Source organism: Coenobita brevimanus, chromosome 102, assembly GCF_032717465.1.
Source record: "Coenobita brevimanus isolate Jiangsu-jjx chromosome 102, ASM3271746v2, whole genome shotgun sequence".
In the NCBI taxonomy this organism is placed as follows: Eukaryota; Metazoa; Arthropoda; class Malacostraca; order Decapoda; family Coenobitidae; genus Coenobita; species Coenobita brevimanus.
Window position 1 is genome coordinate 4,816,347 of NC_137055.1, and position 16,285 is coordinate 4,832,631.

The window sequence follows — 16,285 nt, forward strand, 5'->3', positions numbered from 1 at the left end:
CGCTTTGGTTATGTCATTCCTGCTTCCTCTTCTGTCTGCGTTAGCCTACGGGCAGGCATTTCACTGGGGGGAGGGGGGGGAAGGACTTTGCCCTGATATTGATCGAAGTTGCCCTGATCTCCGAATGCTTTGTACTAAATGTGCATACTACACGAACATATAAGTATATAGAGAATATAATTTGTATGTAAGAGTTTTCTGTGCTTAAAATTTTCCTACTCAGATATGTGTTCACATGAAAATTGGTAATGAGTGATGAATATGTCTCAGAATAAACCGAAAACAATTAAGCAGTTTACTTTCACACATTACTGAAATTACCTTCTTAACAATGCTAGGATTCGAATAGGTGTAACCATTATTCCCGTTAAAGGTATTAGTACAGCATGGGAAGGGTCTGCCCTGGAAAGTCAGCTGTTACCTAAAAAAAAAAAAAAAAAAAAAAAAAAACCTGGGGAGAACGCGCCCCCCCCCCACCTACCCAGGATCCCCCTCCTCGTACTCCCATATCTGTCTGTACTCCCTTTATTCCTTGTTTTTACATTTTCCCTGACAACTTCTTTATAAATACTGCATATATATACGTAAAGGTGATAGCTGAGGTTAGGTTAGGTTAGGTCAGAACAGTTTTTCCTCATTACTTTACTTTCTAAATTATCTTTCAGTATTCCTGCCCAAGTAACTTCTTTTTAATACTTCATACCCACGTCACGGTGTTAGGAGAACCGGTTACCAGGGTCACTGCTGGTGCGGCTGCTGGTGACGGACGCTGACAGTGGCCCCAACGGCGCGCCCTTTACCTGGGAGTTACTGAGCCAGGGGGATCACGCCCTCTTCACGATGGGGCAGGACGGCTCTCTCAGGCTGGCCACCGCTGAGCTTGACCACAAAGTAAGTGTGTCTGTGGAAGAAATATATCCGTTTTATCATATCAACCATCATTTATTGCCCCATTAGCAACGTAGGGGGCCAGGGCTAGGCTTCTCAGTCGGGACATTTAAGGTGAGTGGCCAGGGCCCGTATACTCGTCGGTTAAGAAAGCTCCCTAGCACCTATTCCTCAGAGAATTATTTTGCTTATTACATCTTATTCTCCTATTCTGTGCTATATAAATTCTTCTAACATTGCTAAACTGTGCTTAAATAACGTACTAGAGGATATTAACCAGCTGTATCCAAAAATAACAGCTATGAAAGAGGTGTCAGGGAGCTTCATTACCCGACAAGCATTCGGACCTCAATCCTTCCCCGTAACGATCATTATGTGAGCAATAAACTCCAGCAACCCTCAGATTTGACCCATAATTGCCACATCCCTTTGGAGTGCCTTAACCTACTAGCTCTCCAGACGCCTAGTTATATTTTATCAGTGTAATTATGTCCATCTCGTTAAACTTCATATAAATATTTTATGCTTTATTCTTTCCATTTCCAGGTGATTATATTGATCTTGGGAATGATTTTTTTTTGGACTATAACGGCTTCATAATTATAGTCTTATTTAACCCCTTTAGTTGAGGTCATGTCGCTTGTTTGGTTGTAGTAAAAATAAAATTCAAAGTAACCTGCCTTATGTTTGGTTGTAGTAAAAATAAAATTCAAAGTAATCAGCCTTATGTTTGGTTGTAGTAAAAATAAAATTCAAGGTACTCATCCGTACAGAAAGTGTTAAAGTGGAGTGCAAGAGTGGATTAACTACACCCAGGTACTAAAACTGCCTTTATAAATGGTCGTTTAATTAGTTTCGCCTGTTTTTTTTTTATTTCTTTAAATTCTTGTTTATTTGTTTCTTTTTGCTTGCGTGTGTGTGTGTGTGTGTGTGTGTGTGTGTGTGTGTGTGTGTGTGTGTCTGCCTGTGCGTGCATGCATGCGTTGTCGCTGAAAAATTCACTCCGTCCCCTCCTACCCTTAACAATGCCGAACACAAGAGGGCTGGGCTTGTAGGGGGGACATTGTGGGTCAGAAACACAATGAAAACAAAGGAAAATAATTTATGAATCAGTCCAGGAAGAAACTGCTAGCAATATTACACATACACACACACACACACACACACACACACACACACACACACACACACACACACACACACACACACACACACACACACACACACACACACACACACACACACACACACACACACTTCATCACATCTAACCTTCGAACGCATCTGTTGCAATGAGAGGGATTTTATCTTGATTAAAAAAAAAAAAATGTAAGAAATCCTAGGTGAAACAACATAACGAATAATGACCTTTGTGTTTATTGTCCAGTTAACCCTGTAAGTGAAATTACCTATTATGCCACGTACTGAAATTGATTTTATTGTGAAAAATTGTAGGGGCACCCTCCATCCACTCACTTGACGCTGTGTTACGCTACGGTGATTGCTCTGAGTGAAGAACCAAAGGGTTTCATGTACTGTAAGAAAACATTTATTTACTATGGACATTATCATATAACGAGGCTGATACCTAGTGGCGTACCCGATTACGGCAAACATAACGGCTGGTCACAAGCCTTTATATCTGGACTTATGACTCCAACTCCGAGTCCCTACGCTCCTGTTGGGGCAGTAACGGACTGGATGAGAGACAGACAGTGAAGTTCTAACTGTTCCCGCCTGACCTGGACCCTCTAAAGTATCAGTCCCACTATCCTTACTGAACTCTTCTGAACGATGATTTCTTTACTTGCTACCCCAGACGATTTGAGTCAATATAAATGAGATCTTTTTTGGTGAAGCTGTTAATACAGACTATGACCTGTATTCCTGTTGCGTAAGGCAGCTTCGTAACACTTTTTCTTAAGTTATTTATTTTGTTTACTTCACCTTACTGTTTTCCTCAGTGTTACCTAAATCCATCTAATATCTCCATATTCTCGATAAGTAGCGTACAAAAGGATATTAATCAGCCATATCCAAAACTAAATGGCTGAGGAGGAGGTGTTAGGGAACCTTCTTAAGCCACAAGAATATGGACTATGTCTAACCTCTCTAGTTCGAATCGTGTCTCCTGGCCGTAGTAAAATCGAATGATGGTAAAATGAAATATAATAAAATGTCATGATACTGTTGAGCTTAATCCTTTCTGTACAATGATTTCGTCTATCTATCTGTCTATTGCCAGACGCCTTAATCCCGTAAGGGGTAGCCACAAACAAATCGTCTCCATGTCGCCTTGTCCCCCGCCATTTCATTGCCCTGCTCCCAGCTCACACACACCCTTCTCTCATATACCTCTCCACTCCATCTCTCCATCTCATCCTTGGCCTCTCTTTCCCTCTCCTCCCATCCACCTCAGTCACATACACTCTCCTCGTCAGTCTCTCGCTCTTCATCCTCTCCACATGTCCAGACCACCTCAGATTGTTTCTCCTAACGCTTCCTGTCACATCCACATCCACACCACAACGCTCCTTCACTTCCTCATTTGTCAGCCTGTCTCTCCATGTGACTCCACACGCTCCTTTCAAATAACTCATTTCCACTGCTCTCCTTCTTGACTTCTGTCCTTCCAACAAGGTCCAAGCTTCATTTCCATACGTTAGAGTTCGTATCACAATATTGCCATGTAGTACCTTTTTCACTTCCATGCTCACTTCCCTGTTTCTTATCACTGCTTTCAAGGAACCAGCCACCTTTCTTCCTTGTTGCACCCTGTCAAGCACTTCACCCTCTAAACTTCCATCCTTACTCACCACACTACCCAAGTACTTAAACTCACTTACATTTTCCATTTCCTCCTCATCCGACTTCACTGTACATTCACTGATATCACTTCTCTCGAAGACCATAACTTTACTCTTCCCTACATTCACCTTTAGGTTCCGTTTCTGACACACTCTCCCAAACTCACGTACCAAGCCTTGCGGCTCCCCTTCGTCTTCATTCAACAACACAGTATCATCTGCAAACAACAGTACAGGTAGTTTCCAAACACTGTTTTCTCTCACTAGGGCTGCTTTAACATCCACTGCCCTAAATTCTATCTCTTTTATAACCCCATCCATATACAGATTGAACAGCCATGGAGACATGATACATCCTTGTTTCAATCCAGCCTTCAAATAGAAAAATTCACTCAGTTCACTCTCCACATTCACTGCAGCCTTAGCACTCTCATACATACTCTTCACGGCCATCAGCAACTTCCCATCTACTCCATATATTCTTAATACTTTCCACAATCCTTGTCAACCACCCTGTCTTATGCTTTCTCCAAAGCCATGAAGGCCGCATACATTTTCTTTCCCATCTCTAGAAACTTTTCCATTAAAGATCTAAGAATGAATATCTAATCTATAAAACCTCTTCCCTTCCTAATATCTCCCTGTTCTTCTCCAACTAATTCCTCTGTTATTGTGGTAGGTGGGGGCGCTCACCATCCACTCACTCGATGTAGTGCTGCCGTCGGGTGTCTGCCCTTTCCTCTCCTCCATCCTTCTTTCCTTCCATCCTCTTTTGTCTTCCTTTACTTCATTCTTTCCTTGTCCTTCTGCCTACGGGTGACTTTACACTCCCTCTTCTGTTTTTCTTTCCTTCATTCTTTCCTCTTCCTATTGCCTGTGGGTGACTCTACACTGAGTGACAAGCCAAATGGTTTCCTGTACACCAGGAAACCATTTACTACCCTGGGTGGTAACCATATAACCAAATTTTGGCGCCTGGTGGTTTAGTGAGTAATTATTGCGCTCCAATCGGATTGAGGCGGTGAAGGTTTATATCCAAGAGATGGTTGGGGTTGATTGCTCATGTAATGCCACTCAGGGATGAGTAAGGCTGGTCACTCTCATCGTAAATGTCAGGACCAACTGCTTAGCCCCAGGCTCCTACGCTCCTCATGGGGCAATGTAGGATTCGATGATGGATGGATGGATGGATTTCTCTAACTCTATCAATATGTAGCCTACCATATATTTTTCCTATTACACTAAGAAGACAAATGCCCCTATGATTGCCATACACTTCTTTTCCTTTGCACAGGGGAATAATTATACCTGGCTTCCAATCCTCCAGGACTCTACCTTCCTCCCAGGCCAATCTGCACATCTTCCCCATCCATTCTACTACTGTCTCGCTCCCATACTTCAGCATTTCACCACACACTCCATCATTTCTTGGGGCTTTCGACATTTTACTTTCTTCATAGCTTCCACAACTTCCATCCTACTGATTTCTTCCTCTCTTCTCACATCCCTCCTTCTCCCAGCCATTCCCCAGCCACTTATATTTGCATTACGTTCATTCTCTATGTTCAACAATTCCTTAAAGTGTTCTCTCCATCTGCTCACTTTTTCTTGCTTCTCAACTAGTAATCTACCATTTTTTTCTTTCACTCCCCAGCTAACTTCTTTGGCACTCTGTCTAACTTTCTTTACCTTTTTCCAGAACATTTTCTTACATTCCCTCCACTTTACACTTAAGTTAAATCCAAATTCCTCGTCCACTCTCTGCTTACTCTCTCTTATTAATTTTGTCACTTCTCTCTTCCTCACTACATATAACTCTCTTTTCTGTCCCTCAACTTCTTCCACGCCCCTCTTTCTCATCCACTCACTACATGCTTTCTTCTTTTGTGTCACAGCCTCTCTTACCTCTTCAGTCCACCATGCTGTTCCCTGTACCCCCTTTCATTTTCTCTTCACCCCACACACCACCTCACATGCTGCACAGATTTCTTTTGTGAATATCTTGCACACATCTTCCACGTCACCCATCTGCTCCAGTCTATATTTACCAAATTACTCCTCCACTTCCCTCTTATATTCTTCCATTTTCTATCCTCTTGTAACTTTTCCACCCTCCTTGTATGTACTACTTCCTCCTGTCTTTCCCTAATTCTATTTCTCCATTTTATTTGGACTTTAATTCTGACTGAGTCTAGATAATTTCTAACCTACAATAGATCTCTTGTACTGAAGACGCTATAAACTAGCTCCAGACTTTGCAAGTGCATATAAATACTTAGAGAAAAGTTCTAAATACTTATATACTGTGTACAATATTTTTCCAACATGTAACTCAACTGTGTTTACCCGATTTTAACCAATGTACGTCGAACGATTGAAGGTCAGCCAGGAAATTAATCTCCGATGTTGACCAATCTAGATGAAAGGGTAGAGGGTCAGTCAAGGAGTAATCCTATTTTTTTCACAATAGATCATATATCAAGGTCATAGGGCAAAGTCAACTTTAACGATTTTGATCTGATATAGAGCAAACACTGTTGAAAGACTGAGGGTAATGGATGAATGAAGTGATTCAGTTTTGAGAACAAGCATTCAAGGTCAACGCCCAGGTCACAGGGCAAAGCCAGAGTTCAACCCGTTTGTGTGCTTGTAAATAGAACCTATTTTTAACTAAACTTAGGGTCATATTGGCACCAGTGAGATCGTATTTGTGTGTGTGTGTGTGTGTGTGTGTGTGTGTAATTCACCGGGTCGGTCAGGATCACTTGATGGTCGTGATCGTCAGCTTTTACCCTCCCGGAAGGGAGCTGAGAGCTCATATAGTCCGATCTAAGGGCAAGGCTGTGACCTTCACACACGCACACACCCGTCCCCTTGCTCAAGGGGGACAGTAATCACCCACTTCGTCAGTGAAAATTTTTCGCTACCTGAGCGAGGCGCGAACTCTCGTCCACCAGTTGGCAAGCGAGAGCGTTACCACTGCACCAGCGAGCGGTGTGTGTGTGTGTGTGTGTGTGTGTGTGTGTGTGTGTGTGTGTGTGTCTTTTTTATGGTGGGAACCAAACCAAACCAAACAAAACAAAACAAAACAACACAAAAACAAAATGCAGCCTAAACTGACTCCTATAAATAGAGTATCAAACACAGTATGGGTTAAAATTTTCCGAAGGATGGTATTATTCCTGTTAAATCTTGCTACGTCTTTATGATTTCGATGAATCTGTGAAATAACTCTCTTAATGAAGATTTTAATCCTAAGTTCTTTTTTAAGACATTTTGGGAAACATTGTCCACCAAACGTACATATATTCATAACCGCTTCATTGTATCTGTATTTTCTTCTTTTATTCTTATTACCATGAGAAGATTTTACTCAGCTTAGGAGGGACTTTTCTTAATGAAGAGGTTATTCACTAATTCATCATTTTTTTTTTTTTTTATCATTGGCCCGTTAGTAACTGAAAACATTTGTACCGCACCTTATGTTTAGCTGGAAAAAGAAAGACCGGGATAATGATAATGGTGTACTGTAGAATGAAATGGCTGTCAATAACTAGAAATTAAATGAAAAAATGGACCATTGTAGTATGTATTTATATATTGTAGCAGCTGGCATGCACACGCCTGACATGGGCGAGCTTTGATGTGAAATGTTAAAAGCAAGCTGATATGGTTCCTTGTATGCTAACCTGGTGCCTCCCACTGCAATTCTCTAGGTACAGGACAGATACAGTGTCCACGTGCGAGTGTGGGACAGTGGAACGCCGCAGCTGTACGCCACCACCCAGGTAGCTGTGAGGGTGGTGGAAGAGTCACGTTACCCTCCCACCCTCTACCCTCTCACAGCAAGGGTCATCAGTTACAGACGTCCCTTCCCTGGTGGCGTGATAGGGCAGGTGACAGCAGTGGATGGGGATCCTTACGATACGCTCCAATACTCAATCGCACCCTATCCTCAGAAGGCTGCCTCCATTAAGTACTTCGATATCAGTGGTCAAAATGGAACACTGAAGTCCCTCTTGCCACTTGATGCCGGTACCTACAATGTTAATGTGAGTGTGTCCGATGGGAGATACCACCGCGCTGTGCAGGTCGTGGTAATTATGTCAATCATCACACAACAGATGATTCAGAATTCGGTCATTGTGAGGATAGGACCACTCTCATCGGAGGAATTTCTTGCAAGATTATTTGGCTTGTTCAGTGAAGTTGTTGCATCCGAGCTTAATACTGACAGAGAAGCAGTTGTCTTAATAAGTTTTCAACCATCACACCTTCAATCAGAATCCACAGAAGTAAAATTTTACAATCAGCAACATTCACAAAGTGACATCCAGCGGGGTTTAGATGTCTTATTCGGTGTTAAAGAATCTGATACCTCATTTATTCCCAGAAAGGAACTGCTTCATCAGATAAAATTCAAAGAAACTGCAATTAGAAAGCGACTAGATGTGCCCTTTCTGTCTGTGATAGATTCATTGTGTACCAGTAAGGCTAACTGTTCTGGTCACGGCTCCTGCTCAGATGTTACCGAAATCAATGAAGGTGTCAGTGTGTCATACAGCACTGAATTGTACAGTGTAGTTGCCCCCAGATTTAATCTAGAACTTAAGTGTCGGTGCAAACAGGGTTATGGTGGTGAAAAATGTAACGTGCTACTGAGTGCATGTGGACAGCGACCATGTGCTGAGTATGAAGAGTGTCTCCCCAGTACAACTAGCAGCCTTGGTTACACGTGCCAGTGTCCCTCAGGTCGAGCAGGTCCATCGTGCCAGGTTGACCTTACCAAATGCCACCACTCCTCATGCCACTACCCTCTAAGACCTCTCTCATTCAATGGCAAAAGTTATGCTCATTACAGTGTGGAGCATCAGTTTGAGGGTAGCTCGCATGAGATTACTACCTTCATAAGAACTACATATCCAGCTGGGACTTTGTTTTTTGCAGGTGGAAACGTAGACTATAGTGTTCTAGAAATTACGGGTGGTCATGTTCAGTACCGGTGGGACTGTGGTAGTGGTGAGGGGCTTGTTCGAGTGTCTACTGTCAGAGTAAATAATAATAAGTGGCATTTCATCAACCTCACACGCAAAGGAACAATATCCACACTGAGTGTGGACGATGAGGTGAGTTCTGGTGCTGCCCCAGGAGTCAGTGATATTCTCAATATGGACTCAAACTTTATATACCTGGGGGCCAAAGTAAATTCAGGCCAAACCTCTGAAGTTTCGTCTTTCACATTTCCTAACCGTGGTTATGTTGGCTGCCTTGACCAGGTTACTGTTGGTGGGGTAGAGCTGCCAGTAACTATATCAGGTACATCAACAAACAGTGCTGTGCTCATACGCCTAGCTAATGTTGAACTTGAGTGTCCTAGACAGCTGCCCCCTGCTAGCATCTGTGGTTCCTACCCTTGCCATAATGGAGGTACATGCATGGAAAAGGGAGAGTCATATAACTGCACATGTCTTCCACGCTTTACTGGTGAACAGTGTCAGGTGGATACAGCGCCTTGCTCCTCCTCACCTTGCCTTAATGGAGGTAAATGTGTTGTTGTAAACAGTTCATACAAATGTCAGTGTCCATTAAAATTAAGTGGAAAACGCTGTGAGTATGGCGTGTTTTGTAACCCCAATCCCTGCAAAAATGAGGGTCGGTGTGAGGAGGGGTCTGATGGCCCTTTGTGTAAATGTCCACACTTTACCGGTGTGCTGTGTCAGACAGATGTTGATGAATGTACTAGCAATCCATGTCAAAATGGTGGAAGCTGTGTCAACTTCCGTGGCGGGTTTAAGTGTATATGTTTTTCTAATGTTACTGGTGAGTACTGTTCAGAGGCCTTTCACAAGCCTGAAGAGCCACGGTCGGCACTGATACTGTCTGTGGGTGAGGTGATGTGCTTACTGGCTGTATTGATGGGCTGCCTGGTGGCCATGCTGCTGCTAGTGTTGTGGCAGAGACGGCGGTGCAGGGCCAAGCGACACCAAAACAACACCATCAGCTACACAGACCATCAACTCAAGAATGATCTCAAGGCTGATGAAGAAATGAAACGAAATTCTAAAATTTGCAATGTGGAGGCTGACCAGGTAACAAACAGTTTCTGTGTAATTATAAGGAGAATATTTATATGTTTGTGTACATTCTATATAGTTTATTATAATACTGTACGTGTATAATTTCAGTGCCTAACATTGGTAGATTTTTATGGATATACAGAAGGCCTCCTTGTAAGTCCCCTTTCTAATAATATATTTTGCCATTAAGTTTACAGTTCTTAAAAAAAAAAAGAGTATTGAAGTTTCTTCATTCTTTACAAAGTAAATGTTTACATGTTCCCCAGCTTACAGTATCAGTTATGTGTAACATGCTGATATTTTTAAAGCACATCCCTGACTCACAACGAGGACCGACTTTGCATTTCACATTGCTAGTTTCATACTGATTTTTGTTATTTGGTACAACCGGGCTACCCCAGGGACCTCCGCTGCCTCCCCGGCCAGCCTCGTACACCCCCAGCGGCACTGATTCCGTCCTCATTAACACCCTGAAGCACCTGGCCGACCTCTCCGCCGCTGGTCACGAGAGCCTGGAGCTAGGGACACTCTCGCACGAGCTACTGCACAGCCTCAACAAGCCAGCAGTAGCCACCCCGAGCATCTCACCAACGCCACACGTCAGGAGTGAACCAGACCTGCCACGCAAGCCCTGGGACCACCACAACAACCTTAATGATTCTTACCTCACCACCTTCAAGAGTAAGTAGTAGTAAGATGTGCCTGTTTTATGAATCAGTTCTCCAAAAGAACTTTATGTTTATTAATAAGATATACCGGTGATATAGACTCATTACCCCCAAAACGTTTGTTGTTGTTGTTGTTGTTGTTGTTGATGATGTTTGTATGTAATTTAATTAATCTTGATGACAGTCCCCTAGTAATAAAGAGGCTGATGAGGACTTTGTCTAGTGCCTCCAGTCTAAATGTTCTACTAAAAAAAAAGTTAGCAAGATGATGCAGTGAAATACGTCTTGTAATTTAAGGAGGTTTGTGGTAGGTGGGGGTACTCATCATCCACTAACTCGATGTAGTGCTGCTTTGGGGGCCTGCCCTTTCCTCTCTTCCTTCCTTCCTCTTTTGTCTTTCCATCATTCTTTCCTCTTCCTTCTGCCTACGGGTGACTTTACACTCTTCTGTCTCTCTTTCCTTTATTCTTTCCTCTACCCACTGCCTATGGGTAACTACACTGAGTGACAAGCCAAATGGTTTCCTGTACACCAGGAAACCATTTACTGCGCTGGGTGGTAACCATACAACCAATTTGTGTCACCTGGTGGTTTAGTAGGTAATTTAGGCGCTCCAGTCGGATTGAGCCTGTGTAGATTTATATCCAAGGGGTGGTTGGGGTTTATTGCTCATGTAATGCCACTCATGGATGAGTGAGGCTGGTCACTCATCTTAAATGCCAGGACCAAAAATCTAGCCTCGGGCTCCTACTCTTCTCGTGGGGTGATACAGGATTGGATGACGGATGAATGGATGGAATTATACATATCGATACTCAAAACTGACGCATTTTTGTCACGTATTTGTATAATATTCATTCGATTCCTTCCACACATCCCCCTTGTCCTTTAGGATCTGCACAATTTACTAGTGTCAGTGCAGGGGGCATTTAAAAGTAGAAATTTATTAATAAAAAATATCATTGTCTGCTTCCAGGATCAGGGTTACTCTTGACGGAGCAGGAAAACAGAACTTAAATGTTCCGAGACGTGAAGATTTATCCTGGTGAAGGTGTATCGATAGAATCGGGGCAGAGATCATGAAGCAGCAGTAAATGATCTCCCTTAACCTGACTGGATACAATGTATCTGTACCTACATCCATCTGTCTGTCTACCTTCTGTGTAGCTATATATCTGTCTGTCTTATAATATCTATGTTTATGACTGATAAAATAGCAGACATAAAACTTCATGTGGTATGTGTAATGGAAAAATGCGTTGAAGAAACTCAGCCTGGCTTACCCACATTTTATCTTTCTCCAAGCCCTGAAGACGTCTTGAGAAATAGACGACAGGTCGGCACTCCTGCGTCATATTTCCTAGCGAGTTCTTTGGTGTGTGTGTGTGTGTGTGTGTGTGTGTGTGTGTGTGTGTGAACACACACACACACATAGGTTAGTCAGTCCCGACATTCAAGGCGAGGGAGACCATCCTCAGTTCCCTGAGTGGCATTAATTAAGCAATTTGATTGGAGCATCATAACCCACCAAACTATCATGCGTCCTTTGGTTATGGCTACCACTCAACGACGTAAATGGTTTACAGGAACCTCTTTGGCTTATCAGGCAGTGTAAAGCCACTTACATCTGTCAAAACAACAAAGCAAACGCCTATTTTCTTCATACCCACGAATCCCATTATACCTCTTTCACCTTAATATGACTCAGGTTTTTAAACCTTTGCAACTCATTTCAAATTTCTCAGTGACGGAAAAAGTCAGTACTATGGATTTACATCATTGCTATACTGTTCGTGACTAGGTTCGCATTTTAGTGTTGATCTATTGTTACTACTCAAAATTCAATATGGAGATAGCATTTTCATGCCGTGATAGAGTAAAAAGAGTACGTTTTCCCCCTTAGTTTCAAAAGTATCGAATGTAATCAATGAAATTAACCCCACGTCTTGTTAATGGTTGTGTTCAAAGTCTCAAACACAGAGTCTCGGTGGTTCATTCTTAAGGGCTGTATCCCTGATGCTCTGTAATCCTCTTCTGTATTATTTATGCAAGTGTATTTGCTGTACTAGAAATTACATTGGCCAGAAAAAGGGTTATTTCCAGAAATGAAAAGCATCGAAGAGGGTGTTAGAGGACAGGAATAACAGCGAGTAAGCCATCTTTTGAGCTATTTAATATTCCTGCGAACCCTTGGGTAACAGAATCCACAGATCCGACTTCTCTGCCTGTTTACCAAATTACCACCCCATACAACGTGACGAGGCTTGCAGCAAGAATGCTTTCACTGTCCAAGCCGCTCATTCCCTGGGCAGTCATGACTCCTGGAAATACTAACCTTTGCATTTAAATGGCGATGAATTTTTGTTTACTTTTTTAGTCCGGTTAATACGGGGGACATTTTGCTGTATTTTTACTTCCCCTTTAATCTGTCCGTTTATTTTAGTAATATTTGTGCATCCGTTTTTTCTATTCTTTGTTAATATGAGGGACATTTTACTTAATTTCCATTTCTCTATTAATCTGTCCGTTAGTTTTATTAATTTTTGTGCGTTTTTTTTTTATTCTGTTTACATTTCGAATACTTTCTCTTAAGTGACAAAGGTGGTTTTTCGTTCATACTTATTGCTGGTATACAATTTTATATTAGTCTTTTCACATTTAATTATTTTAATTCTGCATACTACATTTTTTTTTTCTTCGTATTCAGCCGGCCGATAATAAGGTGGCTTATCCGAATAGTACGGTTATTGCAGCGTTGGTGCAATTTCTTGCTTTTCAGTTCCCTAAGTGTGCACCATTTGGCTATGTAGTTCGATACCATAATCACTGCATAAATAAGGAACCAACACTGTATGTTTCTGCACGTCTGTTGTTACCTTAGGCTCATGTGGACGTGATCCCAATATCAACCCAATATACTGCAGGAAGCTGGCCACTTCAACCGGCCAGGCGGCCATTCACAGAGAATTTTTTGGAGATTATGTTTGTTAGGCAGCCAACTCAAGATTTAAGGGGTACCTTCAGATATTGTCTTTAGTTTTCTTTTGGTGTCATTTGAAAGCTAAGAATGTGTAGATTAAGAATCTGGCTGGTGCCCTCTTGCCACCCTTGAGCATTTTGAGTAATCTAAGATGGCGCCCAAGATGGCCGCCAATTACGTAATGTGCTGAACTGCTGCTTGAAGAACCCAACAAATATACAGCAGTGGTACAGTTTCCACCAGTTCCATGAATAACATGACAATGAAATTATTTTGCATATAGAATTGCATTTCTGATCAACCATCTAAATCAAGCAGGTACCGGTAAATGAAATGACGAAATAATGGTATCACTACATTGGCTCATTACATTATTGCATGCCTGCTTCTGCTGTACTCATCATCCCTGTATATTTATCTTACTTTTGTGTTGCTGACGCATGGTATTTTTTTTTTCAGGCATGTAGTAAACTGACTGGTAATAACTGGTGGTGGTATTTTTGAACAATGCTTTCATGGTCATCGTAATCATCTATTGTTACCAGGGTTTTGGTTAACAATCCAGTAAGCCTGCAGATGGCTCGGAGGATGCTAATGAGGAAATGTAAGCCACTCATAAACTGTTTACATCCTTTCAGTGTCTCTTCACAAGTGGCATTGGATATCATTAATTTTCGTGAGTTTTTTTTTATTTTTTTATTAAGACATGAGATTTTGGTCTGGTACAGTTTTATGGTTGTAAAACTTAGTCATCAATAGGTAGAATTTCACTGGGGTGTTGGTCGTAAGTTTGGCATTTCCTTGGTGTTTTGATATTTATAAAGCTTTCATTGAAGTTCATTTTAAGTTATGTAGAAGATTAATATGCATTTTTGGGTGCATACCAATAACTTTTTCCTGTTCTGAAATGTTAAAAACAGGGTTTGGCAGAATACTTCATGAAAATTTATATTTGATATGATCGAATATTTTATTTTTCATAGAGTCATTTCTTGGATCGTTTATGGCCCCGGCTTAATTATCTGCATTATCATGCAATAATTGGTTGCAAATGCTTCTCACAAGGTTTTGGCACACGATTACCAAAAAAGTATGCAAAACAATTCAAATGTTCATTACTTTGTGAATGGAACTTATTTCCATCTTGGACGCCATCTTGAATTATGCAGAGTGTTCAAGGGTGACAAGAGGGCAGCCGGTGGATTCTTAGTGTACACAGTCCTTGCTTTCAGATAACACCAAGATCAAAACTATAGAAAACATCTGAAGGTTCATCCCAGTACGTACTGGACAGTGTTAAGTATTGTCTGTATTTTGACACTGAGGTGGGAGAGGTGTCAGGCGTTCTCTTATGGGGGGGTGGGGCTACACTGTGTTGCGAGTGTAGTGGATTATATTTAGGTTTTATTTTGTGTTGGTGCTGTAGCAGGGTAAGGGGATACCTGGCTAGGTGCACTAGTGTCTGTGGAAAGGGCAGTTTTTGAATGATGCATATCTTGTGTGGGTTAACGCTGGATGCTTTTTGGCTGAAAATTTTGGAGGGCTGCCTTGACTATGTGTTTGTGTATTTGTTTGAGATGTGTAGTTTTGTGTGGAAGGGAAATGTTTTAGAGACTATGTCTGCGGTGATGTAAGTTTGTGCATATTTGTTCCTTTGAGGTGGAAGCCGGTACAACATAGTTACATATGTGGGGTGACCCTTGTGCTTAAGCTATGGATTGTGTACCTCTCATGTTCATATGGTCCTCGGTTGGGAGTAATTTTGTATCTTCTTGCAAGTGCTCTATACTTATTGTCTTTATGTAGTTAATAATATTATTGTTAATACCTTTTTTTCAAGCTTTTCTACGTCTGTAGCTGTTGGGGTGGGGCCCACCTTGTTCTCGTGTGATCTACAAACGATCGAATAAACTTTTTGTAGACTTTCCTTTGATTCTTTCTTTTGTCTAAAGGCAGTGCAGGAAGAGTTTTCCAGGCATCAAATTAATCAGATGACTGTTACTAAAATGTTGCTTTAATTCTGACAGGTCATGTGCTGTCCATATTGTAGTATATCCATGAATTAGTTTTGTCTTTAGTGGGAGTGATTAGTTAAAAAACTGACTTGAGATGTGTTTCACATTCCTGTCTGTTTGGAGTAAAGGGAGTAAAAGGTGACTTGGCTGATGAAGCCAACATCTTTCTGTCCAAGCTAGTGTTCTAGACAGTATATGTACTGTCGGTGCTGTCGTGATTCTTACCGAATTTTGGAGCGCGTTACGCTGTCGATAAGTCATCAATACAGTAATTTAACTGAAGGAGGGGGCGTTGGTATAGGTCGTGGAGAATATGACTGAAAAAGTGAATGTGAGGTGACTAAGTAATGTGAAACACCGCTGGAAAGTATTATGAATATGTAATACTTGGATTTTTATACCTGAGAGGAAGTTGGCTAGCCACTTCTTCTATTGTTTTCTATTTTTGGCATATTCTGATAAGCAAAACGTTATTTACATAGTTCTGTATAGAAAACTTTGTGGCTGTTGTTAGTAGTGTGATTCTTAATGGGGAGTTATTTCTTCCTGGAACTTTCTATAAAGATGAGTTGGGTCAGCTTTGAAATGTCTTTGGTGGCTGAGTGTCTGGATCGGAATCCATGTAAAGAATGTGAGAGAGGGGAGTGTAATATTCTGTATAATGCTGGACTACTCGATGGTCTGCCTGCCTTCAGTATACAGATGGTCATTGTTTTCTTTCACCTATTAGGGATTTGACTGTGATTCCATGAGATGTTGAAAATTTAATTGAGGGTACTTGTGACTGTGAGGCCGAGGTGTTTTATACGAATGTTTGATCTCGTATGGTCCTCCAACTTCGATGTATATT

The 16,285-nt window shown here is 41.6% G+C and overlaps 1 protein-coding gene across 1 annotated transcript in view; it reads left to right on the forward strand.

The window, feature by feature from the left end:
- Nucleotides 1–16,285, forward strand: part of LOC145415347 (fat-like cadherin-related tumor suppressor homolog) — a 394,573-nt gene that overhangs the window by 352,163 nt on the left and 26,125 nt on the right. The window contains exons 39-41 of the mRNA XM_080284623.1: nucleotides 721–891; nucleotides 7,412–9,784; nucleotides 10,174–10,453. Of these exons, the coding sequence (XP_080140749.1) occupies nucleotides 721–891; nucleotides 7,412–9,784; nucleotides 10,174–10,453 (2,824 nt within the window). The remainder of the gene's footprint in view (nucleotides 1–720; nucleotides 892–7,411; nucleotides 9,785–10,173; nucleotides 10,454–16,285) is intronic.